General features: G+C 32.5%; 3 protein-coding genes and 1 long non-coding RNA gene across 4 annotated transcripts; 2 read left to right on the forward strand and 2 right to left on the reverse strand.

Annotated features, from left to right (window-relative positions):
• Window positions 1-18: 18 nt before the first annotated feature.
• On the reverse strand, window positions 19-4443 carry LOC125053565 (centromere protein J). The gene is made up of 3 exons (XM_047654963.1): window positions 1243-4443; window positions 928-1132; window positions 19-589 (listed from the first exon to the last, which is right to left on the reverse strand). The coding sequence occupies exons 1-3, from the start codon at window positions 4347-4349 to the stop codon at window positions 440-442; spliced, it is 3462 nt and encodes a 1153-aa protein (XP_047510919.1). The 5' UTR covers window positions 4350-4443; the 3' UTR covers window positions 19-439.
• A 540-nt stretch (window positions 4444-4983) lies between these two features.
• LOC125053566 (nardilysin-like) lies at window positions 4984-27971 on the forward strand. Its single transcript, XM_047654964.1, has 24 exons — window positions 4984-5305; window positions 5391-5595; window positions 9768-9908; window positions 10190-10358; window positions 10881-11089; window positions 12088-12258; window positions 12773-12894; window positions 13236-13356; window positions 13671-13748; window positions 14222-14362; window positions 17494-17623; window positions 18340-18598; window positions 19436-19570; window positions 20209-20257; window positions 20525-20626; window positions 20735-20868; window positions 21542-21671; window positions 22159-22263; window positions 23096-23239; window positions 23916-24052; window positions 24353-24497; window positions 24842-24904; window positions 26018-26119; window positions 26753-27971. The coding sequence occupies exons 1-24, from the start codon at window positions 5070-5072 to the stop codon at window positions 26948-26950; spliced, it is 3426 nt and encodes a 1141-aa protein (XP_047510920.1). The 5' UTR covers window positions 4984-5069; the 3' UTR covers window positions 26951-27971.
• LOC125053567 (cell wall protein DAN4-like) lies at window positions 14584-16905 on the forward strand. The gene is made up of 2 exons (XM_047654965.1): window positions 14584-14882; window positions 15890-16905. The coding sequence occupies exons 1-2, from the start codon at window positions 14735-14737 to the stop codon at window positions 16840-16842; spliced, it is 1101 nt and encodes a 366-aa protein (XP_047510921.1). The 5' UTR covers window positions 14584-14734; the 3' UTR covers window positions 16843-16905.
• Window positions 14889-17371, reverse strand: LOC125053569. The gene is made up of 2 exons (XR_007117595.1): window positions 16924-17371; window positions 14889-15856 (listed from the first exon to the last, which is right to left on the reverse strand). It is a non-coding gene; the product is annotated as an uncharacterized LOC125053569 (long non-coding RNA).

Here is a 27971-nt window from a genome sequence, read left to right on the forward strand (position 1 = left end):
CAATACATTTCATAGGAATTAACACACATCAATTATAGATTATTTTTTTACAAGAAATTTCTAGTGCATTTATAACAGTGAATAAACTTAAATATCACAGTTTTAAATCCTAGATTTTAGTAAATTCTCCTTATAAAACTTAATATTTAATCGTTGTCTACAGGCAGATTTCATATTATAGGAACTAATCAGCAGGAAATGTATATCAGTTAGTAGAGTAGAAATTAGATCAAAAACTTATTCATAAAATCAGTTTGATAACACTGTTTTTACTAAATCACTAAAATCTTTCTTTAAAATTGTGTTTACATTGCGATGAAGAGAAATCAGTCATTTGATTGAAACAGTAATTGGACTAGAATAAGATATAGTTAAAGATAGATATACATTATATATTAATAGCTTGCCCAGCAAGTTATACAAGCAAGAAAATGAAAAATTATCGCATGGTATGGTTTTTCTTTAAAGATGAATCCATAATCAGATTACCATGTTTGTCTTTTATACGAATACGTCCAGAAGCATACCTAGTTTCTGATGTCCCATCACTGTAGACCAGCTTTACACTACCATCTGGAAACTCTCGGCGCTGAAAGATAAATTGCTTTCCTAAGTATCAAACAACTCAATGATATGCATTTTAAATAATGAAACCATAGTATGCAGTACAAAGTTTTTAATTACAATTTATCTCTATAATTTTCTCAATCAAATTGTCTCTTTGGGTATGTGATAATGTACATGGCGTAAGACCTCTAGAAGTCTTGGGTTTAATTTTAATTGAGACAAGAATGTCTTAAGCCTTTAATGTATGTAACAGTTTTAAAAAATATAAATAAAACAAGCAGAAATGAGTCTATATGGCACAGTAATCATTTGTAATCAACACAACTATAATAGAATGGAACTTTTTAATAAATTATATACCTTATGGTCTTTTGTGTGAACTTCAATTTGACCATTTGGAAAAGTTATGTGCTGTTCACCATCTGATGATACTGACAGTGCAGTGCCATCTGGATACCGCCACTCTTCTCGAACAGCATCACTATTTGGGTCAAAATATCTCACCATTCCATTTGGTAACCTGATTTCAGAAGAACCATCTCGATAACGTTTTTCTACTTGGCCACTGAGAAACAAAAAAAATTACCTTTAATGATTGCAGATCAGCAAATATCTTTGCACTTTACACACTTAGTTTTGTAAGTTGTTATTTTAAATAATTACATGAATACTTACTCAGGAAACTCAAGAACTTCTAAACCATCCAAGTGTGTAGTGTGATAAGTTTTCGACTCAGAATAGAAGTATTTTATTATACCCTTATTGTAAAAGTTTTCTTTAATGTCTCCATTGTAATATATAAATTTACTGTATTTGCCATCAGCAGACATTATTTTTAAATTGCCATTAGGAAATCGCAATTCTCTTGTCCCATTAGGTTTTAATGTTTCAATAGGATTTAAATTTGTTTTAGTTACACTTGTGGAAGATGTTGGTTCCGGAGAAGGCATTAGTCGGTCATCATTATACATAGATTCATTGTATATTACAGTCATAGGCTTTTGACTATTTGTCGATTGGTTGCTAATAACTGATAATGGAGATATTGATTTATTGTGTAAACAATTTTTTGATTCTTTAACAGGTTGTTGGTTAAATGTATGGTGCAATCTTTCACTTATTGGTGGCGATTTTGAGATATTTGAACTAGAGCTGTTCGGTGTTATATTATGTATAGGTGATTTAGCCTTTTTGTTCGACGGCACTGAATTTGATTTCTGTAAAAAGAAACTACTTGTATCTCCTCGGGTATTATGATAAGGTGGAGAGTTTGTTCCACTAGATCTTTTGCTAGAAGGTGAATTTGATTTAAATCTTTCATTGTAAATTTTTTCTAAATAATTATCATCATTTTCTGAAAGGCTCTGTGGAAGTTCCCCATTAGAATCTTCACCAATTGATTCATTGTCTACGTCATTATCAGATGTATACACATATGTTGTGACTAAGGTATTTTTACCTTTATCACTTACTGAATCTTTTTGGCTAAAATATTTAGCATATTTTGAAGTCACATTTAAATTGGGTACACTTTTGGCTCTAGTTCTTATTCCTTTTGTCATAAGTTTACTTTGTTTCTCTATTTCAAACGCCTTATATTTAATATCTGGATCTAAGTCAATTTCTGATTTAGTCTCTCGAGCAGCCATTGTTGAAAGTTTTCTATTTATTTGTTCTAAATATTTAATATTAGTCAATCTTCTAGTCACCTCATTGCTATGTTGAATCCTTTTATTTTCTTTTTTTAACTTTTCAATGTCCTCTTCCAAATTTTTCTTATCTTTTTCCATAAGTTTTAATTGATTCCTTAATCTTGCAATAGTAGATGTTGATTTAGCATCTTTAACTCTAATATCATCTTTTAAAACAGAAATCTCTTTTTTTAAATTGGCTACTTCATCTTTCTCTTTTTTGTTAAGCCTTCCTCTCATATCCCGAACATATCGTTCATATATTTGTTTTTGCTTCATTAGTTTCTCCTTTTCTTCTGCTAAATAATATTCTGAGAGAATCTTCTCTTCATTGAATTTTTGTTCAAATGCAGACTTTTCTTCATAGAATTTTTGGCGCTCTAAGTCAATTTCTTCTCGCATTTTTGTAATATTGGCATTTTCTTTTCGAAATGTTTCAATTTCATCCTCCAACTCCTGTAACCTTAGCTTTAATGTATCACTTGTAGCAATTAATTTGGCATTCATTTCTGCTATATTAGAATTAACTTTGTCTATATCAGATTTGTCATTTCCATTTTGACATTGATCTTGTGACACATCTCTCCCATTGTGTACTTCTTGTATTTGTGACAATTTTGCATTACCTTTCATTATCTTATTATTTTGTGCCATTATTTTTGGTTGGTTACTTTGTGCCTCGGTTTGGCATGAACAGCAAGTGGATACTGAGCAACATTCACTACAATCCGTACACTCGCTTATGCAAGACTCATCTTCACTAACAGAAACGTTGTTTATTTTATTTTTTCTTAAGTTTGAGTTTAAATGCATTAAGCCTGGATTTTCTGTTAAACATTTTTGCATTATTAAAGGAGTACTTTCACCCGAGCATTCAAATTTACTTCTAATAAATTTATCAAAGAATGAGTTGTTTATATTGAAACTATCACGAGAAACTTTTTTTTCAATTAAATCAAATAAATTTTGTTCTGCTATTTCTTTATTCTGAATCACCTTTGAACTTTCACAACTACTAATGTCTGATTCAACACTTTTATTTAGAGAAGAAAAGTTTTTATAATATTCGCTTTGTTTTAACTTTCTAAGAAAATCGTCTTGCTCTTTTGTTAATACAGCAGCCCAATTTTTTCCTTTATTGGTGTGAATAGGGTGTTTTGGTATTGGTACTTTTAGTGTCAAATTACTAATGTTATTCATTTGTAAATTAGAAGTAGACGGTTTAACATAATTTTTTTTACTATTAGATAATTCTTGTTGACTATGAACTTTTTCAATAGAAACTTCTTGGTTGGGTAATGTTAAACTTGAAGGAACATGGACTAACATTTCTGCTTCTTTGTTAGTTTTATGTCTTATTTCACTGGATGGAATTTTTTGCATTTTATTAGACCCAGCTTTTAGTCTCCAAGGTAATGATTTTGTATTTTGAATGATAAGATTATTCTTCTTAATCCCAAAACGAGCCATTCCCTCTCCTCTCTTCAAATATTGTTTTTTTGTTTTGGTTGTGACATTTTCTTTGAGATGTTGTTTATGTTGTTGTTGGTCATTTTTTAAAGTATCTACAATTAACTCTTCAAAGTTCTTTTTTGGTGACAAAATAGGCATTTCATCAAGAGATATATGTTTTTTATTGTTAGAAGATATTCTATCATCCTTATCTACATTTTCACTGGAGTCTCTTAGCTTTGAGGGATTTAATGCTTGACTTGAAGTAGGGGATTTAGTAGTGTTTTCTGATTCATGTGATAAGTTAAGCACTGACACACCGTCAATTAGATTTTGTACATTTTGGCCACCACGCGGGTCAGAGTTTGTGCAAGTTACTCCAGGAACAGGAGTTGCGTCATTAGATCTATCGCGCGGAGATTGTAATAAACTTTTAAATGTATTGTATGTGGTGCTGTTACTAAAATGACTTACAATTTCGGTTATACTTGAAGAAATCTCAGGTGAATTTTGGTAGTCTAACCGTTGTTTTAATAGTTTCCCGCGCTGCATTATTTGAAGCTGTCGTAGCATATCTAATTTTTCAAATATTTGCGATGGTGACAGGGAAACATCGCTTTCGGAGTACGAATTGTCCATTTTTAATACTTTTCGGATGGTACAGAAAATATTTTAAACTATGGATTTAATCATAGTTTGTTAACCAAGCGTTATAATTTTTGTTTCCGAAACTGAAATGAGGATTCTAAAATCTGTTACAACTTTACTTTGAAATGCAATGTACCAACAAAAGTATACAAACATAACAAAGTCAAGTGTCATTAATTTAATGTTCAGTGGCAAATGACAATAATCTGAAAAAATAAATGTTGCCAGTTTCACTAATGTATAGCCTAATGTCTTATAAGTAGGTAAAAAATATATCTTTAATTAGTGTCGACTAGACCAGTCTACCTTCTCTAGGTTTTATATCAAATAGACATGGATCACACCATAGACTTTTACATATTATAATACAATTCCTTAGTTAATTTATAAAATATGGTGAAAGAAAAAAATTATGTAAAGCTATTTATACCTAAAAAGTAGTCTTTACCTCTTGTTCCAAATGGAGACAGTTACCGGACGCTATTAGAACTTTTTCCTCCACTTTTGTTTTGTAGTAAGACCAAAATTTAAAGGTAACCAAATACAAATAATTAACACACAATCGTATTCGATTAGAAAAAAACCACTGTAAGTAAAATATATTTTTGTAGTTGGCAATACGTCTCTAAACCTGTCATTTTTCGATAACAGTTAACAAAAAGGTTTCAACTTTCATGTGTCAAGTAATTTAAAAGAAGAAATGTCGTGCTAATGTCAAAATTTCTGTATAGATTCGTTGATTTAGTTCAAAACACACCGATTTTTCTTCAGACTAATCGTATTTTTATAGACATGTCTAAAAGAAATATTTACAACAAAATTCATCGGATACGATCCGATATAAAGGTTCCTCGAAATAAATCAAAACCGGGATTTATACCCAACATGGAGAAAGTTGAGGTTCTCTCTGAACCAATTAAATCTGTGTCCGACAAAAAGCTTTACAAGTAAGCCAATTTTTACTATTATATATTTGAGAGAAAACATAGGCTTTTTTTCATTATATCAAAATAACCATATAATATTTTTTAGAACAATTCGGCTTGAGAATGGTTTAACTGCACTACTTATATCAGATCCGAGTAAAGTTATTGATAATGAGACCAGTTCAAGTGAAGAAGAGACTAGCGAATCAGATGGAACTGGTTCTGATAGTGATGGGGCCCAGTCTGTGCAGTCTGTAGCTAGTGATCAACATAACACTAAGAGACGTAGCGAATTTGATGAAGAAAAATTGGTAAGAACTTCACCCTATATATGAAACTAGCAGCATTGTTTTAATGCTAAGGCAGTATTGCAGCAGAGTCATATAGTATTTTTTCATAAAATGGAGAATGGGCATTTATTCGACATGACCTAACTTAGCCTGCATCATCCAAGAAGTGTGATGTATGCATGTTTTTTAATAGGAAAAATTGTACCACTAATCATATTAATTTACTTAATAGTTTTGATTAATTATTTTGAGTACACTTAACAGATGTAAACAATTAAGCTAGGAAATTAATTAAGTTAGCTTGTTACTTTGTAGTCTAGAAAACGCAATTGTAATTGAATTTATGAAATTGATTCTGAAAAGAATAGACTGTAAGACCTTGTAGGCTTTGTTAGATTAAACAAAAATTATTGCAAACTTCAACATGCAATTTTTATCACGGCATTAAATGGTTGGATGATTATTGCTAAACACTGCTTGACTGTATTATTATTGTGAATTGTTAAATCTTGTGGTATTTGATCTGACCTTGCCTTTTGTTAGAATTGCAAAATTGCTGCCTACTGGCAATTCCACACATACATGTGTTCATGTAATGATTTTTAAATGCAGTTAGTATAACAAATTTTTAGCTTTCTGAATATGCTTAACCACAGGTTTATAGTTATTTATTATTATATGTTTTGGGTTTAACTACCCAACAGATTCCTCAAAACATTTTCAATTTAAAGCTAAAGTTTATTAGCAATAATTAAACAGGCTACTAGCAACTTTCACTTCTTAACATGATCTGTTACTATAAATGTTTATGGTTACAGTATTCTACAATAATAAAAAAATTTAATACATGACAACATATTAATTTCATTTCGGTTGTAGATCATTTAGAGGTAGAATTTGAAAACCTTGAAATGTCACTTGCGTTTATGCCTGCCTTTGCCTAACCCTAGAAGAGTATTTGATATAAAGTATATACAAATTATGCATATAGTTCTGAAAGCTTTTGTGATGATTGATGTTGCACTAAATGATACTTGATGCCAACCAAATGATACCAACGCTTAAAAACATTTTTTTTTTAACTTTGGTATTCCAACAATATGACAGTTATAGATTATTATGTTATCTGTATAAAGCACTGAATACACCTAATAAAGTATAGGTCAGATGCAAATCTTTTTTGTTGGTATCTCAAAAGGGAGGGAATTTCTCCAAGATTTTCGGGCTATACATTTGCGTTAACCATTACGCCATGAAAGGAGCGACGAAATGATTGTATAATCTAATGGAGCTATAGTTTGTGGCTTGCGTTATAAAAAGCAACGTGACTGAAAATGTATTACGTGTTTATGAACCTATAAGTGAATTGGTCCGAAACGATTATTTAACAAAGTGCTGACGACATAATAATAACGCCTCATTGCTCACGTCTACATTCTTAAGCTAGATGAATTTTGATAAATACATTTACTTGGAGAAAAAGTCAGTGACCACGGTCTTAGCATTAATAGTGGCGCGCCTAACCACTAGGCTTACCCGGTATTTGCTTTAAAATATTTGGTTAAACGAAATACAATCAAAAATTACATTTAATCTATCTTCTTTTCTCAATCATAGACTTACTATAGAGCTTTAAATAGGTTTCAAATGTTTTGTTCTTATTACTCTCGTGCAAACATTTAATTAGACTAGATAGAGAATTAGATTCTATCCTGATTTACAAACGCAGACCATAAATCATAGAAAATGTACATTTTGGCAGTTGATATTTAATTCTGTATAATTATAGCAGTGTTGGCCTAGTGGCTTCAGCTTTTGACTCTCATCCCTGAGGTCGTAGGTTCGATCCCCTGCTGTGCATCAATGGACTTTCTGTCTATGTGCGCATCTAACATTCGCTCGAACGAAGGAAAACATCGTGAGGAAACCGGCTTGCCTTAGACCCAAAAAGTCGACGGCGTGTGTCAAGCACAGGAGGCCGATCACCCACTTGCCTATTAGTATCACAAATGATCATGAAACTGATTTATTTTTATACTTATAATTATTGGTATTTCTAATATCCTATTAAAAAAATGTTTAAGCGTTTTCTCCTCTGTTGTTTGCACATAAGTATTTTTATTAAATACAATTGTGGGCATAGGCTAATAAGTATTTTTTTTAAATTTAAGCTTTAGATTTTATAGCACCATTATAAATTAACCTGCATTTATAATTAATTAGTGGCTTCTCTTCTAAGACACAACTGATAAATTATTACGTATGTTACAACAATCCATATCGTAAGATACAAAGTCGAGCAGTGGCGTAACTTTACCATCTGGGGCCCGTGGCAAAGTCATATGATGGGGCCCTATCAGTAAAAATCGTCACGTTGTACTCAGTTTAATTTTAATATCTAAACTTCGAGATTTACAGCGTACTCAATTACACGTTGAATATGTCCCACTAATGGCCATAGGCCTCCTCTCTTAGGCGAGAGGGAATGTTCATCTATAGAATATAATATCTCTTGGACTGGGGCCCTCTTGGGTCGGGGGCCCGTGGAATTTTGCCAGCCCTACCACCCTATTGTTACGCCACTAGAGTCGAAGTTTAACGCGTATAAGCCCGTATGCCAAAAACGTACTGGATTTTGACGTACAGCCCTGCGATTCTGTAACTCACACAGCGGTTTTCGCATCGGCGGTCGCTCTGAAATCAGTCGTGAAGCAGTCATTTTATGATTTGGCATTCTAATAAACAATAAACTACAAGCTCTCACCTTTTCAGAATGCCAAATCATAAAATGACTGCTTCACGACTGATTTCAGAGCGACCGCCGATGCGAAAACCGCTGTGTGAGTTCGAAAAGTGAGTTACAGAATCGCAGGGCAGCTCTCATAGTTCGTCGACGTCGACGTGTTCACATACGTCGACTTGTTTTTGAACTTCACCCTATCAACTTTAATAGTTATGGGTACAAATTTTGTAAACAATTATGTATAGTAATATTTTAATGAGATCTCTTTCACTGATCACTCGTGTTAATTGCGCGAATACAAAGAAAAAACAATGGTTACAAACACACGCTTAATCGTTAGGTTAACAATAAATTTGATGTTGTCCAATTGAAGTATGTTTGGTGCCAAAGTTCTTATTAGCCATTATGTAACCAACTCGTAACATTTATTTTTACTATTATACATTATTTCGTTTTTATTTAGGCCAGACCTGGTTGTAAACACAACGTATTTAAATATATGAAGAAAGCATATGAGAAAATATATCGATCTAGAAAGCACTGCAAGATATTCTATACACAACTTTCACTTGACACGGTATGCCAATGGCTTTTGTAAAATTATTTGGAATAATAACCCTTATGTGAACCAGTTAGTGTATAAAATAGATTAGCAGTATATCAGTTGTGTCCATATGTAGAGTAGGTCATATGTAGGTATAATAATTTAAAAGTGTTTTATTAATTGTCACGTATGCAGCTTTGCCTAGATTATCAAACTTGTAATGATTTATGTCACGTATCACTTACGTTATATGTTATTAAACTATGTTAAAAAAGTAGAACGGAGGATCTGTATATTTATTGAATACGCTATGACGTGTATAGAGGTCCTGGGTTAGAGGGAATTGTTGCGTGGGTTGCTCGATAGACGAAAAATATGGCACAGAGCGCCCCACGCTTTTTCACAATTTTTTGTTCATTACCATTTTCAGCCTAAATTAGGAATTATTTTTCACTTTTTAGTTTGATGTGCTTTAAAAGCGTGTTTTTTAGTTTTTTTAAACTATTTTTTTTTCGAATTATTGCATTGTCATCGATCTTTGACAGGTGCGCAAAGTTTGAATTAAATCTGTCCGTTAAAAGTGGGTCAAAATCGAGTCCGAAGGAGTCGGTTACATACATACATACATACATACAGGTGAAGCTAATATAAAGCGTGTAAAAATAGTTGATACATATAATACTAATAATTATCATAGAATTAAATAATGCCGTTAAAATTAATAAAATAACGTTAAAGAATTTGTACATTCGAGTTGTCAATCAGTAACAGAGTCCTTTCATACGTAGAAACAATCAGAATTATTAATTTTGTATTAAGTGTAGAGTATGTTTGCTCAACACAATAATGAGAGGAGTTGTTGATGTTACTCTCGTGTTATTTACTCTAAAGGCTAATGTTTTTCAGGCTGCCTGTGCTCTCTGCGTGGGTGTGGGGAGTTACAGTGATCCTGCAGAAATACAAGGATTGGCGCACTTCGTCGAGCATATGGTGTTTATGGGAAGTGAAAAGTATCCAAAAGAAAATGAATTTGATGCCTTTATTAAGGTAATATATAGCTACACTTAGATATTTGTTGGTTGGAATGCATTCTCAGTACTGTTTCGAATTGATTTTTTTATTGCATGGCGATTATTATTATTACATTGGTGACAGCTAGTATAACATAAATCATCTAAACTAATGATACATCGGTCTTAAATCTAATTTGTCGATTAACCGTAAAATAAAATAGCAACCTAGAAATTTATATTATTTTAAATAAAGTCAAAATTCGCGCTCCAATAACGGTTATACTTATGGTTAATCAATTTAATAAACAATTTCAGAAAAAGGGTGGTTCCGACAACGCGTCAACTGACTGCGAAGTTACAACCTTCTATTTTGAAATATCTGAGAAGCATCTTTCGAGTGCGATGGATATGTTTAGCCAGTTCTTTGTCAGTCCTCTGATGTTGAAAGAGGCCATGCAGAGGGAAAGAGAGGCCATTGAATCTGGTAAGTAGGAGAAAATACAAATTAGAATTTCAAATCATTATTTTATTGTTTATTTGAGATCACATGTTACTGTCAACGCTTTTAGAATACAGTTTTTCTCAGGCACCAATGTTTTATTATCAATAATATAATTATAATAATTAAAATTCTGTAATTGATTATTATAATTACATGTAACATTTTGTAATTTTTTAAAATCGATATCTACCGAGTTACTAGCCATGCTTATAACAGTGATTCGAATAAGACGTTATGATTTTGCAATATGAACGCGCCAACGAGCCGTTAAAAAATATTTTGTTATAAAATTTATATATTATTTTAGGTTTTGATGATTATAACAAAAAATATGATTAAATTAATTTTCCTAAGTCTTCATTCTTGAATAGAGCAAGCGTGAATACCACTAAGACACGGTCAGTTTTAAGTAGATCGGTTTTAAATGAACTTATTAAACGAAATTACACCTTTCAAAGGAAGAAAATCACATACCTTATTAATACATTTATATAATTTTTACAGAATTTGCGATAGCTTCACCATCCGACTCCAATCGTAAAGACCAATTGCTGTCGAGTATGTTTCCTGAGGGTCACCCAGCAAGGACCTTCACTTGGGGAAACCTTCGAAGCCTGAAGGAGGATATACCTGATGACGACAAGCTTTATCAGGCTGCGCACGAGTTCCGAAGACGTCATTACAGCGCGCATAGAATGACTGTTACTGTACAAGTTAGTATTACCTCCGTTTTCCAATTTAAATATACTAATCGTAATTTTTACTAACCGTTAAGTATTCCATGTAATCTATCTTGTTTATGGTATAAAGATGGTTGTCTATAACTAATTAGAAACAAGCTTTTTTATATAGGATAGGGGGCAAAACGCACCCGCCCATGGACATCCATTGTATTGCGTTGCCGGCCTTTAAGTGCCTGGGGTAAAATCTCGTGAAACAATAATTATCCTCAACACTTGTAGCGCAATCTACGGCTACAATTAATGACATCATATCCTAGACGCGCTTACTAAGTTATTCTAATTCGCTAAGCTAAGCTAATAGATAACCTTAATCACTGAGGAGCATAGGCCGGCCAGTCAGTGGTAAGACTGGTCGAGAATTCGTCATTTAGCTTGGAGGTAGAGTCTGGCTAATGAAATAAGATAACGAAAACGCGCGGCAAATTAAAAAAAAAATAGTATGGTATCCCTAAAAGTTTGATATACTCGTGGATTAAACTTACTTGATACTTGATTTTTTTTAAAATATTTATTTAAACTGTATTTCTATGAAATTAAATATTATACGTATTTAGTCTTTTACTATTGATATTAAAATGACTAGCATTGCATGGAAAACTAAAACTATATTTATTATAAAACTTTATTCGGAATAATCAAATCCTGCGAAAGAAACGAAATATTCTATCAAATAAAACAAAGTTTAACCTGTTAACTATTCGGAAAAAATATGTAATAGAAATAAAAATGAGTAATTGCATGAAGTATCAAGACAATAAATCATACTAAACTAAGAAATTCAATGACATTCTGTGTTGCCATCCGAAAGTTTTCAAATAATTCAATTATCTTCTTTCATTAGCCAGACTCTAGCACCTTCCATCACATACTTGTGTGTAACTTTCTAAATTCAATATGCCAGCGGTACATTCGCGTTTAAAACTAAACCTGGTTTGATGAGTTTTACTTATGACGATATATTATTTTAGGCTCGTATGGACCTCTCATCCCTAGAGGGACTCGTGGCAAAGACGTTTGGACAAATTCCGACCAATAATCTACCTTCAGATAATTTTAAGGAGCACTTGTTTAATCCCCGTAATATCACTAGTGATTTTACTAGTATATACTATGTGAAACCCGTTAGTGATACAACTGAGGTAAGAGCACTTTTATAAATATATTTTTTTAATTTCTTTATTTTACAAAAAGAATATAATACAATCAAAATAAATTACATTAGAAAACCGCTGTGGTTAATTCCGTCATCACCGCTTTTTTGCTTTTGTTTATATCCAAATAAAAAATAATAAATTAGCAACCAAAATTTCCTATAGACAGTAAGTAATGGTACACGGGTTAATGCAATTAACAGTACAAAGGCGAAACGGCTGTTAATGACCTCAGGTGGCCTTTTTAGAAATTTCGGCACCTTACAAGTTAAGTTTTGTAAGCTGATTATAAAAACAATTACACTTTCATAGAATGGCTGTCGCGTTATAAAGAAGGAATTAATGTATGGGTTCTGTGTTTAACCAAACAAATTTAATAGAGTTTTTCGTTATAAGGAAGGACGTTATAAAGAGTTTACGCTGTAATAAATTAAGTTAATTTTTATTACATAATATTGAATGTATTGTAAGTAGGTACTTATCTAAGTAAATTATATTACAGGTACAATTGACATGGTTAATGCGATCTTTAATAACGGAATACGAATCGAAACCGCATCAGTATATTTCATATCTTTTAGGACACGAGGGGAAAGGGAGTTTACTGTCGTATCTTAGAAAAAAGTAAGTCCTCATACCTCATACTAAACTAACATTAAAAAATATTTCCTTTTTTATAATCTGTTATTACAAATCGATACCATATGAATAGCTAGTACATAATATATAGTCACTCTCGGCTAACGGTTGTTTATCTACAGCTTGTTACGACAGAATAAAAAATATTCTAATGTTATTTTAATTATATTTATTTTTAACTATAAATTTCCAAGCTTTAACTGAAATGACACATTATTTCATACTTTGTTCGCGCTGTGATGAAAAGAGACAGACTACTTTTAAAACGATGCACGATTTTTATGAATAAAAGGTAAAATTTAATTTGACCCAATATTTTTTTACAGAGTTTGGGCTTTGGGTATTTACACTGGCAACTCTGAAAGTGGCATAGACTATACTTCAATATACAGTCTGTTTTCAACTCAAGTTATTCTAACGAAGGATGGATTAGATCATATTGACGAAGTACGTTATTCTGCTTTATATAATTATTAATTTATACGTAAAAATTAATAGGCAAATGTTATAAATTTTATATTTTTTAACATATGTTGACATTAAGAGGATGCTGTCTTTGAAATCATATTTTCTATTCCACCGCTTTCATGGCAAATAGACTCATTTTTATTCGAAGACGTCTATTCGTTAGATATGCAATCTTAAGTGTAGGTGCAATTTAATTCGAGGAAATATTTTTATTTGTAGATACGTATTTAATATGTATAATGTTCTAAACGAGGGTAATTTTATTTATTTAAATATGTTTTGACGTTTTGCAGGTTTTAGAAGCAATATTCTCTTATATAAACATGATTAGAAAAATTGGTCCTTCGGAACGGATATTTGAAGAAATTAAGGTATGTTTATCAAATTGCAAAATATGTTATTACGACCGCCATTGTTAAAATGTGTGTTATTTATCAAACAAGCGACCCAGTCGGATATCAAATTATTCAGTTCGACGCTTCATAATGGTTATGTAGTATTTGAGAAGAGTTATTATGCCAATAAAAAAAATTGTCTTACACTTTGTACTCTTGCTACAAACTCCACGATAATTTCTTCGTGCCTTCGTTTCGTTCCCAAATAGCCTACGGACTTCCGCTTATGTTGGCCATACATCATTACAATATAATACACATGTCTATTCATGATTTAAAGTACATCTCGCAGTAAGGAGGTGCATACGTTAAGTATGCAGCGATGAAAACAAATTAAATTGCTTAGAATAAAATCCATTTTTCCTGTATTGTTCCAAAATTTCTGCATTTACCATTTATTATTCTAGTAAGTTAAGCGAGTGAATATAACTTTTCAATGCGATTTACAGACTATAGAAGAGACAAGTTTCCGTTTTGAAGAGGAATCGCAACCGGCGGAATATGTGGAATCCCTGGCTGAAAATATGCAGAATCTACCCCCAAAACACTATATTACTGGAGACCGCCTCTACTATAAATATGATCCAAAGGTATGTTATTTAAAATATAAGATTTTTTGTATAAAGATATTTATTTTAGTATAATTAGCATATCATGGTGTAGCATAGCATGGGATGATACTTAATCCTATGGCTCCTTCTTTACTTCTTGTTTCGTTCTGTGTTTGATTTAGGACAAAAAAATATATTAATTAAATATTAAGATGTTGATCTAAGGCCCTTCTCCCATTACGATACGCCCGCGGGACTCTAGTCTCGGAGACTAGTCGCCGCGAAGTATCTCACATACATTTATATGGACACTCTCACATTACGATACTGGTATTCTACGCGTTCGCGACTAGTCTCGCGATACCCGCCGTGTTGGTCGCTTGTGCGTCGCGTCTCGCGCGTTTCGACAAGATGGCGGCGGAGCAAGAAACAAATATTAAGTTTGTACAAGAAATTGAAAAACATGCTTGTTTATATAACTATAAACTACCTGAATACATGCGAAAAAATATAATAGACAAGACTTGGGCAGAAATTGGGAACAAATTTCAAATAACAGGTTGGATTTTTTTGTACACATACATAGTTTATTATTATCAATGTTACATTGTATTCTGCAAACAGGATTGGTATTGCCAAGGCAATGAACCTTGCTCAGATATAAAGTAGTTTGCTAAATAATTTCGTTGATTATGTGGTGACATATTTGCCGTTATTTCTATATTATGAGGTTGTATTGTCGTTGTAACGGGAATAGTGACCGATCTGTTTTGTATAAACTCCCTTGGACTATATAGAATACCCTCACGTTTTCGAACATAGTTGTGTAAAATACACACTGCTTTTATTATATTTGATACTTTTTCTATTGTATGACATCTTATAGCAGTACTTAATACTTGAAATTTTTCAGCCATCATCCCAAAAGCACATTCAATTGTATTCCTCCCTCGGCTTAGTCTGTAGTTAAATACCCTTCTCAAGTCATTCAAGGTTCTTTGGGGATATGGTCTCATCAAGTAAGATAGAAGGGGAAATGCCTCATCCCCAATAAAATAGTATGGAAATTCATAGTTAGATTGGTCATTAGGAAGTTTGGAAGGTAAAGGAATATTAAGACGTCCATGTTCTATCCAACGTTTGATCCTGGAAGCACTGAAAATTCCACCGTCGCTGTTCCTACCCGCATAGCCAGTCTCGATAACAGTAAATAATCCATCGGAATCACAACATGCCATTAATACTATCGAATGGTAGGATTTGTAATTAAAATTACTTGATCCTGAATCAGGTAATTTTTCTATTCTGATGTGTTTACCATCACATGCCCCTAAGCAGTTGGGTAAATTCCAGAGGCGATCAAAACGAGCAGCAATGTCTTTCCAATGTTGCACATCTGGTAATGGCATATAGTCTCCATTTAATATCTCCCATATTATAACTGTCATTTCAGCTATGACCTTGCAAATTGTATTATCTCCTCTTGCAAAATACAATCCTAGGCTTACAAACGTACAACCTGACCCCAAATATCTGAAAAACAATTAATATTAAGGTTATTTTCAGGATCAGAAGCTAAAGAAAAGTGGAAAAATCTACGTAGTGTTTTTGTTCGCCACTTGAAACCGGCCAAAAGTGGAGCAGGTACTGCACAAAAAAAACCATACTACTTAGCAGACTATATGCAATTTACTGTACCCTTCATAAAAACAGCAGGAAAACCATCAGGAAATTTGAAAGAGACGATAGAACCACAGACACCTGATCTTGAACTATGTGAACAAACACAGTTCACAGAAAATGTACCTACAAGCACTCAACCAATCTCGCAACAGCAATCATCTCTTCCTTCTACTAGTACAAACACTCAACCAATCTCGCAACAGCAATCATCTCTTCCTTCTACTAGTACAAGCACTCAACCAATCTCGCAACAGCAATCATCTCTTCCTTCTACTAGTACAAACACTCAACCAATCTCGCAACAGCAATCATCTCTTCCTTCTACTAGTACAAACACTCAACCAATCTCGCAACAGCAATCATCTCTTCCTTCTACTAGTACAAGCACTCAACCAATCTCGCAACAGCAATTACCACCACCATCAACAAATAATAAAAAAAAACGGAAGAAGCTGGAAGAAACTCAAGCCGAGCAAGACATTTCAGCTTATTTTAAATTTAAACAATCTAAAATTCTAGAAAACTGTGACAGTACTGAAAATTCAAACAAAATGTTCTTACTGAGTTTACTATCGGACGTGAACAAAATGACTGATAGTCAAAGAAGACTGTTTAAGAGAAGAGTGCTTGCATTGATAGACGATATAATGGACCAAAGTAGTGAAAATATGAATAGTCCCATCACACTTTATTCTACTCCTTCACCGATGAGTGCTGCCGAGGTAATAAGTACGCCAATTACCATAAACGAAAGTCTGAATGTAGTACAATCAAATACTGCCAGTCTTTATTATGAATCAATACCTATGTTATTATCACAGGAAGATGAAGAATAAGTAATAATTATAAAGTACTTACATATTAAAATTTAATAAACATTTAATTACCTACATATGTCACAATGAAGTATTATTTACCTTAGGGTTATCAAAATCCTTTCTTCCGCACTGACACATTCTCTAAATTTAGTATTTCGTTGATGTATAGCTGGTTTTAATAATCTAACAAGATGCAAGTAGGTCTCTTTAGTCATTCGGTAGAAAGATAAAAATTTCTTATCATCATGTTGTAGTTCTTGTGCGGCTACAAAAACTCTACAATTTATGTTTCTTTCAATATATGGATGAATCCAGTATTTTCTACTCTTGCGTTGACGTCTTCTATTTCTATAAAACAGAAAAACTGCAAGAGCTTCTTCGTCACTGGAGTCGCTCGACATAACGTCCGTCTACAAAAAACAAGTTTGCACAAATGATGAATTTAGTAATTTTTCAGTAGCATAATATGCGAGCGTCGCGTAGCGAACATGTATCCAACTAGTATTATACTCGAGTATCGTACCCTACAAGTATCGTAATGGGAGAAGGGCCTACGGGTTAAATATGCATTTCTAATGTTGTTTGATCTACTGAAGTATTAATTTGTATGTTTGCTCGACACAAAATTAATGGTGTAGTACGAAAATACAGATTTTAATTGATTTTTAGGGTATAACAGAATTATTGGAATGTATGACACCGGACAAAGCTAATGTAATGATTTTGTCGAACAAACACTCGACACCCATTCCATACGATGCCAAAGAGAAGTGGTTCGGCACGGAATATAAAAGGAAAGGTAAGTTTATAATTTGCTAATTTACTAATGTAATTAATAATTTGCGTGTAATGGCGACAACAGATGCTTCTTAGATTTTAGACAAGCTTACGTTACTATAATATTATTCTAATGGCCTCTCCAACTTCGTTTCGCCTCAATATGTTTTTTTTACTTAGACTATCTTTTGATACCTTACAAAGATTCAGATGTTTTACTTGTTTACTTCATATTTTAAAGTAAATAAAATAAATACTGAATTTCAGTTTTTTTAAAGTCAATATCACCACTTTCGCCAAGATGGTGGCAATGTAGGTGTCTTTAAAGCTATTGCATAGCTTTTATCGCGGCGACCGAATCAAGAAATTCCGTAACGAAAATAAACCTAACACACGATGCAAAATACAGGTGCGGCCAATACGCATTAGAGCGGGACAGAAAGCATACTGCGTATTCACATCTCTCTAAAGAGATCGGTGATGTAGCTTAAGCGCGGCTGGTGCAGCCGGTACGCGTTAGAGCGGGACAGACTATATAGGCGTGTTAGTCTGAGTCTGGTGGAGTGGTAGATTGAATTAATATCTAAGAAAAAAAATACTGCATAAATAAATAACTATAATTGCTAAATTTGATAAAAAATGCTATGCAATAGCTTTACCGCGGTAGTCCCCGAGTGCCACGCGTTTTTTTTTTTAATTAGTTTGTTTACCTATAGGACACTGTTTAATCAATTTCAGAAATCCCATCAACCTGGATGCACCGATGGCAAACAGTTAAGCCGTTTAAGCAGTTCCATCTGCCCGATAAAAACATTTACATAACTAACAACTTTAACTTAGTACCGCCAGCGTTGCCTTATTTAGAAGAAGCTGAACGATTAGGAATTAATTTGATGACAAGCTCCATAAAGGATATAAATAAGAAGATAGAAGCCACTACGACAACTTCTAAAATTCTTAAGGAAGGTGATCTGATAGCTACTGTACAGGAGTTTAGGTAATTTACGATACTTTTGAATTTATTTGGTATTTATTCACACAGATTAAGAAGTTCAGGAAGTGCTTTATATGTGATATAATAAGATATACTATAATTATAATCGCATGGCTATTAGATGTTACGTTAGTTCTGTAAATAAATAAGTTTTTGGTACTTGCAAAATATACAAGAAAAACTTACAAACATAAAGCACATGTACGCTCTCTTGCAACGCACGTTAAGAGGTATTTTGAAGTAAAGAGAAAATTATGAAATAATAAAACTTAATTTAAAATTCAAATATCAAATTTTTTAAATCTATGTAAAACGTAAAAATACGCACAACGGACCGATTATGTACTAGTGCGGAAACTGACTCCACCAACCATAACAATATGATACAAAATATATTTTAATTTTAAAAGGCGCATTAAGATTAATTAATTATTAATAAAAAAAAGGGTGCGTGTACTTATGTACGCGCGTAAGAAGTATACTTCTTTGGCATTATTAAAAATAGTTTTTGATTGCATGCAAATAATTAATTACAATTAAATAATCAAAGACTGGAAAAGGAGTCATTAAAGTCAATAAAGTTCAGTTTACATTTGAAAAATTAAATATTTATTATTATTCCCTTACATTAAGTGTTACATAAATTCTATTATTATTCGAATATTGTTTTTAAATTTTGTCCAATGCCGTAGCATCTTCCGTGGGCAACTTCATTCTGTTAATTTTGTGTCCCGGTGCGCGCGCATCGTAAAATTTCACTCTCATAAATTTTTCATAACGCAACTAAAGAAGTATAACATCAAAAATTTAATTAATAATTAATTGTTTAATATCTTTCAGATTGGACCAGCCCAACTTAATACGTAAAAACAGACATATGGAGTTATGGTACAAACCGGATTTCAAGTTCCGGTTTCCGACTGCACTTCTCTATTTCTACTTTATTACGCCACTCAGCTTGAAGTCGCCGAGGGAGTGAGTTTATTCATCTATTTATTCATTTAAATTTACACATTAAGGATATCTAAAACCTTGGGAAGAGTCGTTGGGTAGGCTGATGATTTTTGGAAAATAAACATTGTTTTCGTTTTTTAAATTAAAAAAAATTCATGACTTATTCTTAGTATATATTGTTGTATTTGATCTAGTTCTTAGGGTAGGAAATTAAACACTCCAACGATGACTTGATTCACTATAATTCACTTCATTGATTTTACGTAAACTCTATAACATCAAACTTGAACAAAGGAATTGCCCGTGCGCATGTGTAATAACAACTAAAACTAAAAATGATTCCAATTTAATTAAAAAAGTATTAAAAGCTAACAATATGTATCAATTTATGAGTTACATTAGTTTAGTTTGTAGTCATGGAATGTCTTAGTTAGAAAATTTCAGCGATTGATATAGATTAGCGGTACATATTAAAATAAATAGAATGTAAAATAATAAAAAAAAACATAGTGGTTGCCTGGAAGAGATCGCTCGAAAGCGATAAGGCTGCCAGTTGCCCTCCTTTTCATATAATTATGTTTCTGCAACGAAATGTTAATAAATAAAAAAATAAAAAAAAAATGAGGCGACATTAAAACCTTTTAGTGAATTAATTCCAGATCGTGCCTTCTAGATCTTTGGACTGATGTTTTGCAACAAGGCCTTAAGGTAAGAAAATTATATGTCTTATGCCTATGTTACTATTAAAAGTATACACATACATATAATGTATTTTTTTTCATATAAAAGGGGCTTTATTAAAAGACTAACCCCTTATAAAAACGACAAGTATTTAAAAAACGTTTCAATGAAAGAAAATTTTTTTTAAAATTATTGTTATGGTATATATGTACTATTGTCGCACCCTTGCACTTCTTTATTTTTAACAGCTTTGCCTAAAATACTTTCATGAGTTGGTAATTTTAAATTTAACAGGAAGAAGTGTACCCTGCCAACATGGCGGATCTCTCCCATTCCTTATATGTTGGAGACAAAGGCCTAATGCTAAAAGTCAATGGTTACAGTCAGAATTTACATGTAAGTATTATACACGATTTATTTAAAAATCCATAAAGGTAGCAACAAGCAAAGGTCAATGCAATTTACTTAATTCGGCTTATTATATATTTTTTCGAAATATTCTAGCTTCTCGTCGAACTAGTGACTCGTGAAATGCGTACGAATACGAATAATTTAACGTTAGAGTTGTTCGAGGCCGTGCGTGAAGTACGTGCGCGTACGTATCACAACGTACTCATTAAACCTCACAAGTTGGCAAAGTAAGTTTTATTTATAAATAGATAATAAAACGTTTATTTTTTATAGCATATAAGGGTCTTTGGGCTGTCGCTTTTGAGTTTTTTTACAAAAACTAGTATATACTATCACTATTCCCTATATACATATGTAAAATTTAAGAAGTAATATTGTTTAAGAACATTTGCAGTTTCAAATAATCCTTATTTATTCCATCTTTAGTAGCCTGTTGTATTTCATAGAGATAGAAAGAGAAAAAAAAATGTGTGCGTGTACTAGATGTACACACGTAAGAAGTGAAACTTCTTTATGACCTTATTTTTCGAAAAATGATCTACTATATGCAACTTTACAGAAATTGGTTAAACAAAGTTAAATTAGATAAAGTTTAACAAAAGTCTTTTATTATCATAGACATGAATACAAATACAATTATTTCATTTTAACTTATTACTGTACTACTATGTAGTACTAAGATTATTACAGAATTTCATTAATTGTGATAGAATTATTAGTATTACTATCATTGTTATCGTTATTATATATTTTTGTTACTAATGGCTTCGAATCTCTTCGGATCAACCGTGGTAGGGACAAGAAAAAGATGGCGCGTAACCGAAAAATGTGACAAATGTGTGTAATTTTTTTTCCAACGCCGATAAAGAAGTTTCACTTCAAAAATATACGTTGTTTTAGGGACGTTAGAATGAACGTGTTGTTGGAACCATACGTCTCACCACGGGAGAAGGCAATCGTCATACAAAATATAACCTTGGATGACCTTAAAGACTTCACTGATAGGTTGCTAGACAAGTTATACGTACAGGTATTTATTATGTTTGTCAGATTAACGACGGACTAGAGGATTATGATTTAAGTATCTTGTAAAAAAAGTAACGGAGAGTTTCTTGCCAGTTCTTCTCGTCCGTTCTACGCCCTTGTAAATTGATTTTAGAACTGGAAAATTTAAATTTAGAAAATTTGTTTTTTTGATATTCATAAGTGTACTTAGGGAACGTTCAAGTATTATGTTACGCAATTTTTGGAGATTATTGAACCCGTGTAACGCGCCGTAACGTTTTTCTGTACCCAATAGTAAAGTGACTCTTTATAGCTACCATTATGTGCTGTCAAGTACTGGAACGTCGAAAGTAATATTAACAATAACGCGCAATTCAATCCCCGCGCCGCATCGTAACGTTTTACAAAAGGTGACCCCCCCTCCCAAAATTCGTTACGTAATACTTGAACGCTCCCTTACTGTGATGAATATGAAATAATAAAAAATATATAATATGTACATTTCGTTTCAGGTGCTAATGCAAGGTAATTTGGCGTGGACCGATGCTATTAAAATATCGGAAAATGTTCTTCAAAATATAAAATGGGAGGGTCTGCCCCAAAAAGAACTACCAGAAGTAAGTTTTAGTTTTTTACGTCTTCTTTACTAAGATCTAAGACTCATACAGTACATACATGGACTGAAGTTATTATTATTCTTTTTATTCAGAAATAACATTGTATCTTTGAAAACAAACACTGTACATTAGACCCCGTTTCATTAGAAGGCTTCCAACTAACTTTTTTTCTCGGTACAAACATAAAAAAAGTACTCCAAGGTATTTTCCTAGGACCTGTTTAGAAGTCGCAAATCTTAGCCTGTAGTATATAGGGAACACTGACTTTTTTAGTTAAATTCAGATTTCCTGGAATCAGTTCTCGACCTTGCCTCATTACAAAACTCTTCTTTAAATTGTAACTAGTTGATTTTAAGTAAAACATTTCTATTGATGTATATAAAACTTCAATGTAAGTCTAAGGAACAGAGTCCCTTTTTAAGAAAAGAGAGAATAGACACAATGTTGATGGTTGGAGGTCTTCCACAGTCCGTTTCACAAGGCATTTTCTTTTGCGAACTAACGAACTGTGGAATCGACTCCTTCTTGAGGGAAGACTGAGGGAAGACCCCCCGTCTTCCCTCAGAAATACGACCTCCAAATGTTCAAAAAGCCAATCTATTCCTCCCTCAAAGGCCGGCAACGCACCCACTAAAAATGGGTGTCTATGGGCTGCGTAGACTGCCCTTTTTGGTCGTCCCGCAAGCTTGTTTGCCCCCCTATTATATATTAAAAAAATTTTTTTAGCTGCACGGTGACAGATCTGCCTTGTCGCGTGGTTGGAAGGCTATTAAAAAAATTATAGAAATTTATTATTATTTTTCCTTTTACAATATACAATTTGTTTTTTCAGATTAAAGTCCACGAATTACCACTCGGCGAGCGAGTGATCCGAGTGATGAGTCTAAATCCGGCCTCTACCAATAGTATAGTAACTAATTACTACCAGGGTGCTGCGGCTAACATCAAAGATACTGCCACGCTTGAAGTGCTTATGGTAACGTCTCTCAAATATCTATCAATATTTTGTCCTTATTCCTCTAATGTCACCTTACAAACGTATGAACGTGTCAAAACATTTTTACTAATTGAGGTATGTTGTACGTTGCGTACGTACGTACAGATACAAATACATGCAGAAAATTAAGCTTTGCGATGAAGAAGTATTTATTATTTTTATATGGACATTTCAGATGCCATTCAACGGTTGTGGTCGTGAATTTGTATAAAAAAAAGGGTGCGTGTACTTATGTACGCGCGTAAGAAGTTATACTTCTTTAGCATTATTAAAAATAGTTTTTGATTGCATGCAAATAATTAATTACAATTAAATAATCAAAGACTGGAAAAGGAGTCATTATAGTCAATAAAGTTCAGTTTACTTTTGAAAAATTTAATAAATAAATATTTATTATTATTCTCTTACATTATGTGTAACATAAATTCTATTATTATTCGAATGTTGTTTTTAAATTATGTCCAATGCAGTAGCATCTTCCGTGGGCAACTTCATTCTGTTAATTTTGTGTCACGGTGCGCGCGCATCGTAAAATTACACTCTCATAAATTTTTCATAACGCGCCTAAAGAAGTATAACTTCAAAAATAAAATAGTTAATTTTTATTACATACCTGAATAATTATACGTTATAGTCATTAAATTATTTTGGTTAGATGCTGATGGAAGAGCCGGTTTTCGATGTCCTACGCACAAAAGAGCAGTTGGGTTACAGCGTGTTCTGCATGTTGCGGTACACTTTCGGAGTTCTTGGCTACTCCGTCACAGTCAATGCGCAGAGGGATAAATTCAGGTACACAAGCACACGCTAATATTTGACAAATGTGGAATTATTTAATTTTTCATTGCACCTTTCAATATTATTAGCACATCCGTTATACACATAGGTGTATTTGTTATATTGTTTTTTTTTTTTATTTTAAATAAATCAAAAAATATAGTGTCCGTTTAGATTCTTTATATATATATATATATGTGATATTTTTGCAATTGTATAATCTTTGAATATGAAGACGTATTTCTTCCAAGCATGGGAGCTCAAGTTCATTGGTGTTCAGATATTCTTAACATTACTTATTTATATATATGGCAGTGTGGCACACGTTGACACTCGGGTAGAGGTGTTCCTCAAGAAATTCAGCCGAGACATGAGGAAGTTAAGCGATAAGACACTGTCCGCTGTCAAACAATCGCTGGTCCAACTCAAACATACGACTGACTACGAACTCAAGGAGGAGGTAAAATATATATTTTTAAATAACGGGGCAAACGGCAGGGACACTCACCTGATAAGTGATACCTCCATCGACACACACATTGCCAGAAGGCTCGCAAGTGCGTTGTAGACCTTTTATTTCAAATTTTATATTTAAATCTCATGATTTAAATTAAATAATAAAAAGTTTTGATATTTAATTCATTAATAGTCTAGTACAGCGTTATGTATATATTTCTATATACGTAGATTCTTGATTTAAGGCTTGTAGTCATAACAGTTGCCGCGTTTAAAAAAAAATAAAATTGATTTATGATAATATGTAGAAATTAAATGTATTTTAAGTATATTTAACATTAATTTTAGGTGGAAAGGAATTGGAGAGAAATCATTGGCGGTGAATACCGGTTTCAGCGATTATTTAGTGAGGTAAGTTTTATATGAATGTCTGTAATATATTGCCTTATTGTTTCAGCGATATAATCACGGGAATTAAGTATGGCGCTTTTTTTCTATAAAAATTTCGTAGTGTGTGCGTCAAGTAAGCACGTATACGTATACGTGTACGTAATAATAAATGCAATAAATTCGATTCAGGAATTGTTCGATAAAAACGGAGTCAGCTTTCTTTTTTGCTGCTTTAAAAACTACTGGTTTTATAAGCATATTATAGTGTAATCAGAATAAGTGAAAATAATTTTTTTTATAAATTAAAAAAAAATGTGTGTTTTTGTAAAGCCGATCAAGGCCGATTGTTTCTCGAACAAGCTAATCTCTGGTTTACATTGAGTTGCTAAAAGTATGATTTCCGCCCTAATATGATTAGACTTGTCACATTTATCCTAGTAATGTCGCCTCTTTGAGCTTCTAAAACTTAATCTATATATATAAAAAGAAAATGGTGTTCGTTTGAGGCTCTTTCACGCTTAAACCACTGATCGTATCGACATGAAACTACCACCATTCGATGCGAAATTTTTCCTAGATGGTTTATGGCTATTTATTTTTTTAATTCCAACGTTCCTTCATTTTTTTATTTCTGTTTTACTTTTATGAAAATTTTTCCCGCTAATAAAAACAAAAGAGGCTTCCTAGAACCGCAAAACGTCAACATCTGTTAAAAACTCGATTTTCGAAATATTTCAATTTTCTTAGCGGGAAGTTAAAAAGAAGAATAATAAAAATATGAAAAAAAATAAAATCGTCCAGCAAAGCGGGCGCGAAACGGCTAGTATATATATACTTGCAATCTTATGAAACGATTAAACATTAAAATTAGCAAAAAATTTAGACTGAGTCAGATAATTCCGTCTTTGTTTACGATAAAAGTAGAAGAGATTTCGCTGAGAGATGTAAATTCTTACAACTAATTTATTTACTTACGATAAAATTTGTGAGAAGTTTAAGCTAGGCTTAGGTAATGTTTAAATTGTTAGTGATAGATCAACATTTCAACTAAAATTGAGATGAAACTTCCATAATCTGTCAAATAATCCTCGAATTGAAGATTATCCCAAGATTTATCTAATCCTTGATTCACAGGCTGACGCCATCGAGAAAGTCAAGGTATCGGATATCAAGAGCTGGATCGAAAACAATTTCTCAACGGGCAACCGATCACAATTTAGAAAGTTGTCTGTTCAAGTGAGTTCTTGCCGATATTTTATTTAAAGAAAAGTAAATCTTAGGTTAAATCGCTCCGTTTCTGTAATTTATATACTCTCTCAAAGGCCGTCAACACACCCACTAAAAATGGGTGCCTATGAAATGGGTGCGATGACTTTGGGCGTCCCATAGGCTCGTTTGTATTTTATTTAAAAAAAAAACTTAGTTAAATTCTGTGTCGAACATATCACTCGATATATGCTACATTTTACTATGATTCCAACCTAATGTGTTAAATCAAATGTTTATCTTTATAAAGGAAATGTGGATTTTTGTGAGTATTTTGTATAAAACCTTATATCTCTACATCTACATATCAATTCATCATCTGTAAAGAGTTTAAAAATAAATTGTAATCAGGGCGATGATACGATACGATATCAAATTAATTTGAAACTCATATTTTTGTATTATATAAGAATTAATACAAAAAGCCACTTATTATTTTAATTAAGAATTTTCTAGAGAAAGTCAGTCGTGAATTAGAAAATTGACCTAAACATAACTTATCGAGGTTGTTTCTCCTTAAAAATGGTCACCATGGTAACAGACAAGGTTCTTACGTATTATGTCGCAATACTATACAGAGGTGTACAAAATTATCATTTACAGGTAATGGGCCATCTCCCCAACAAAGACGGTAATATTACTGAAAGTAATGTCAAGGAGAGTACCCTGGAATACTTAGATGCGTCACAACCGGTCGGTGACACATCGGAGAATGACACAGAATTTATAACGGATATTCACGAATTTAACCAACACCTGCCTTTTGTTCCGGTACAGAGAGTAGAATTAGCGCAATGCTAACATAAAAATCTGGGAACTGGGAATGTATGTTTATATTTAGCTATTGTTTTTGTGTAGATAGGAACGTTACTATACAAATTATTATAACTATACTATACAATATATATATATGTATAGTCCTGTATCAATTAAAACTACAGCCTAAATGAGATATACAATTGCGTACTTGTATGCGAAGTAATTAGTAATGTAGAGTGCAATAATTAATGAATAACGAGACTTGCTTGCCTTAAATTGTTAATAAGAATATATAGAGAGGCCTTTAATAAATCTTCATATATTAGAAAAATACCGTTATCGAATATAGATGAATATCCCAATATTGTATACAGTAAATATCCAAAGGCATAATCACGAATTCCTCCATAGAGTATTATAAAATAGTGTGCATAGATTTTTGGAAGACAGTATGTTAAGTTTTGGTAAGAAAAATTGTGTGTGTTGTCGTTGGCCCGAAGTCTATGGACAAATAAGGTTGTCTATGGTTTTTGACGCACGGGAGTATAACGACGTCTTGACTATAACTCGGAAAGAACGTATTCTTGTTCGTCACTCATACTCAAATCTAGTTACAAGAGCTGTATAATATTGAAATGGATTCCGCCAAAGTTTAATAGTTCCTGGTTCCCGATACATGAATTTGTAACATCTCTAAAGATACCTTCAGGAATATTATGTCCTCTGAGTACTAACACAATTCCATTTTCATATAGCAATCATAAAACAAATATATTTATAATTAATGATGAAATATAGACATCGATTCTTCGTACATTACGCTATTAAGTTTTTTGTTTTGTTATGTAATTTACGTACTTAAAATATCAGAGCGTCTGCATCAGAAATATCAACCGGGAAGTTTGACAGCTGTCAGTGACGTCACTTGTGGTGAAAATCTTATTTAAATAAGTTTGGTATTTCTATTAGTGTGTCTGATAAATTATATTTAGTTACTTGACTACTAAATATGATGTTCTTTCTATATATATTATGTTTTGTTGAATAAAAAATTTACAAATTA

Source organism: Pieris napi, chromosome 11 (genome assembly GCF_905475465.1).
Source record: "Pieris napi chromosome 11, ilPieNapi1.2, whole genome shotgun sequence".
NCBI classification, from domain to species: domain Eukaryota; kingdom Metazoa; phylum Arthropoda; class Insecta; order Lepidoptera; family Pieridae; genus Pieris; species Pieris napi.

Coding starts and splice junctions, on each gene's coding strand:
- LOC125053565 (XM_047654963.1), bottom strand. CDS start 4,349: ATGGACAATTCGTACTCCGAAAGCGATGTTTCCCTGTCACCATCGCAA. Junction 1,133..1,242: donor GAAGTTCTTGAGTTTCCTGA/GTAAGTATTCAT, acceptor TTTGTTTCTCAG/TGGCCAAGTAGAAAAACGTT. Junction 590..927: donor TTCACACAAAAGACCATAAG/GTATATAATTTA, acceptor TTTATCTTTCAG/CGCCGAGAGTTTCCAGATGG.
- LOC125053566 (XM_047654964.1), top strand. CDS start 5,070: ATGTCAAAATTTCTGTATAGATTCGTTGATTTAGTTCAAAACACACCG. Junction 21,672..22,158: donor TAGACAAGTTATACGTACAG/GTATTTATTATG, acceptor ATTTCGTTTCAG/GTGCTAATGCAAGGTAATTT. Junction 26,120..26,752: donor TTAGAAAGTTGTCTGTTCAA/GTGAGTTCTTGC, acceptor TATCATTTACAG/GTAATGGGCCATCTCCCCAA.
- LOC125053567 (XM_047654965.1), top strand. CDS start 14,735: ATGGCGGCGGAGCAAGAAACAAATATTAAGTTTGTACAAGAAATTGAA. Junction 14,883..15,889: donor GAACAAATTTCAAATAACAG/GTTGGATTTTTT, acceptor GGTTATTTTCAG/GATCAGAAGCTAAAGAAAAG.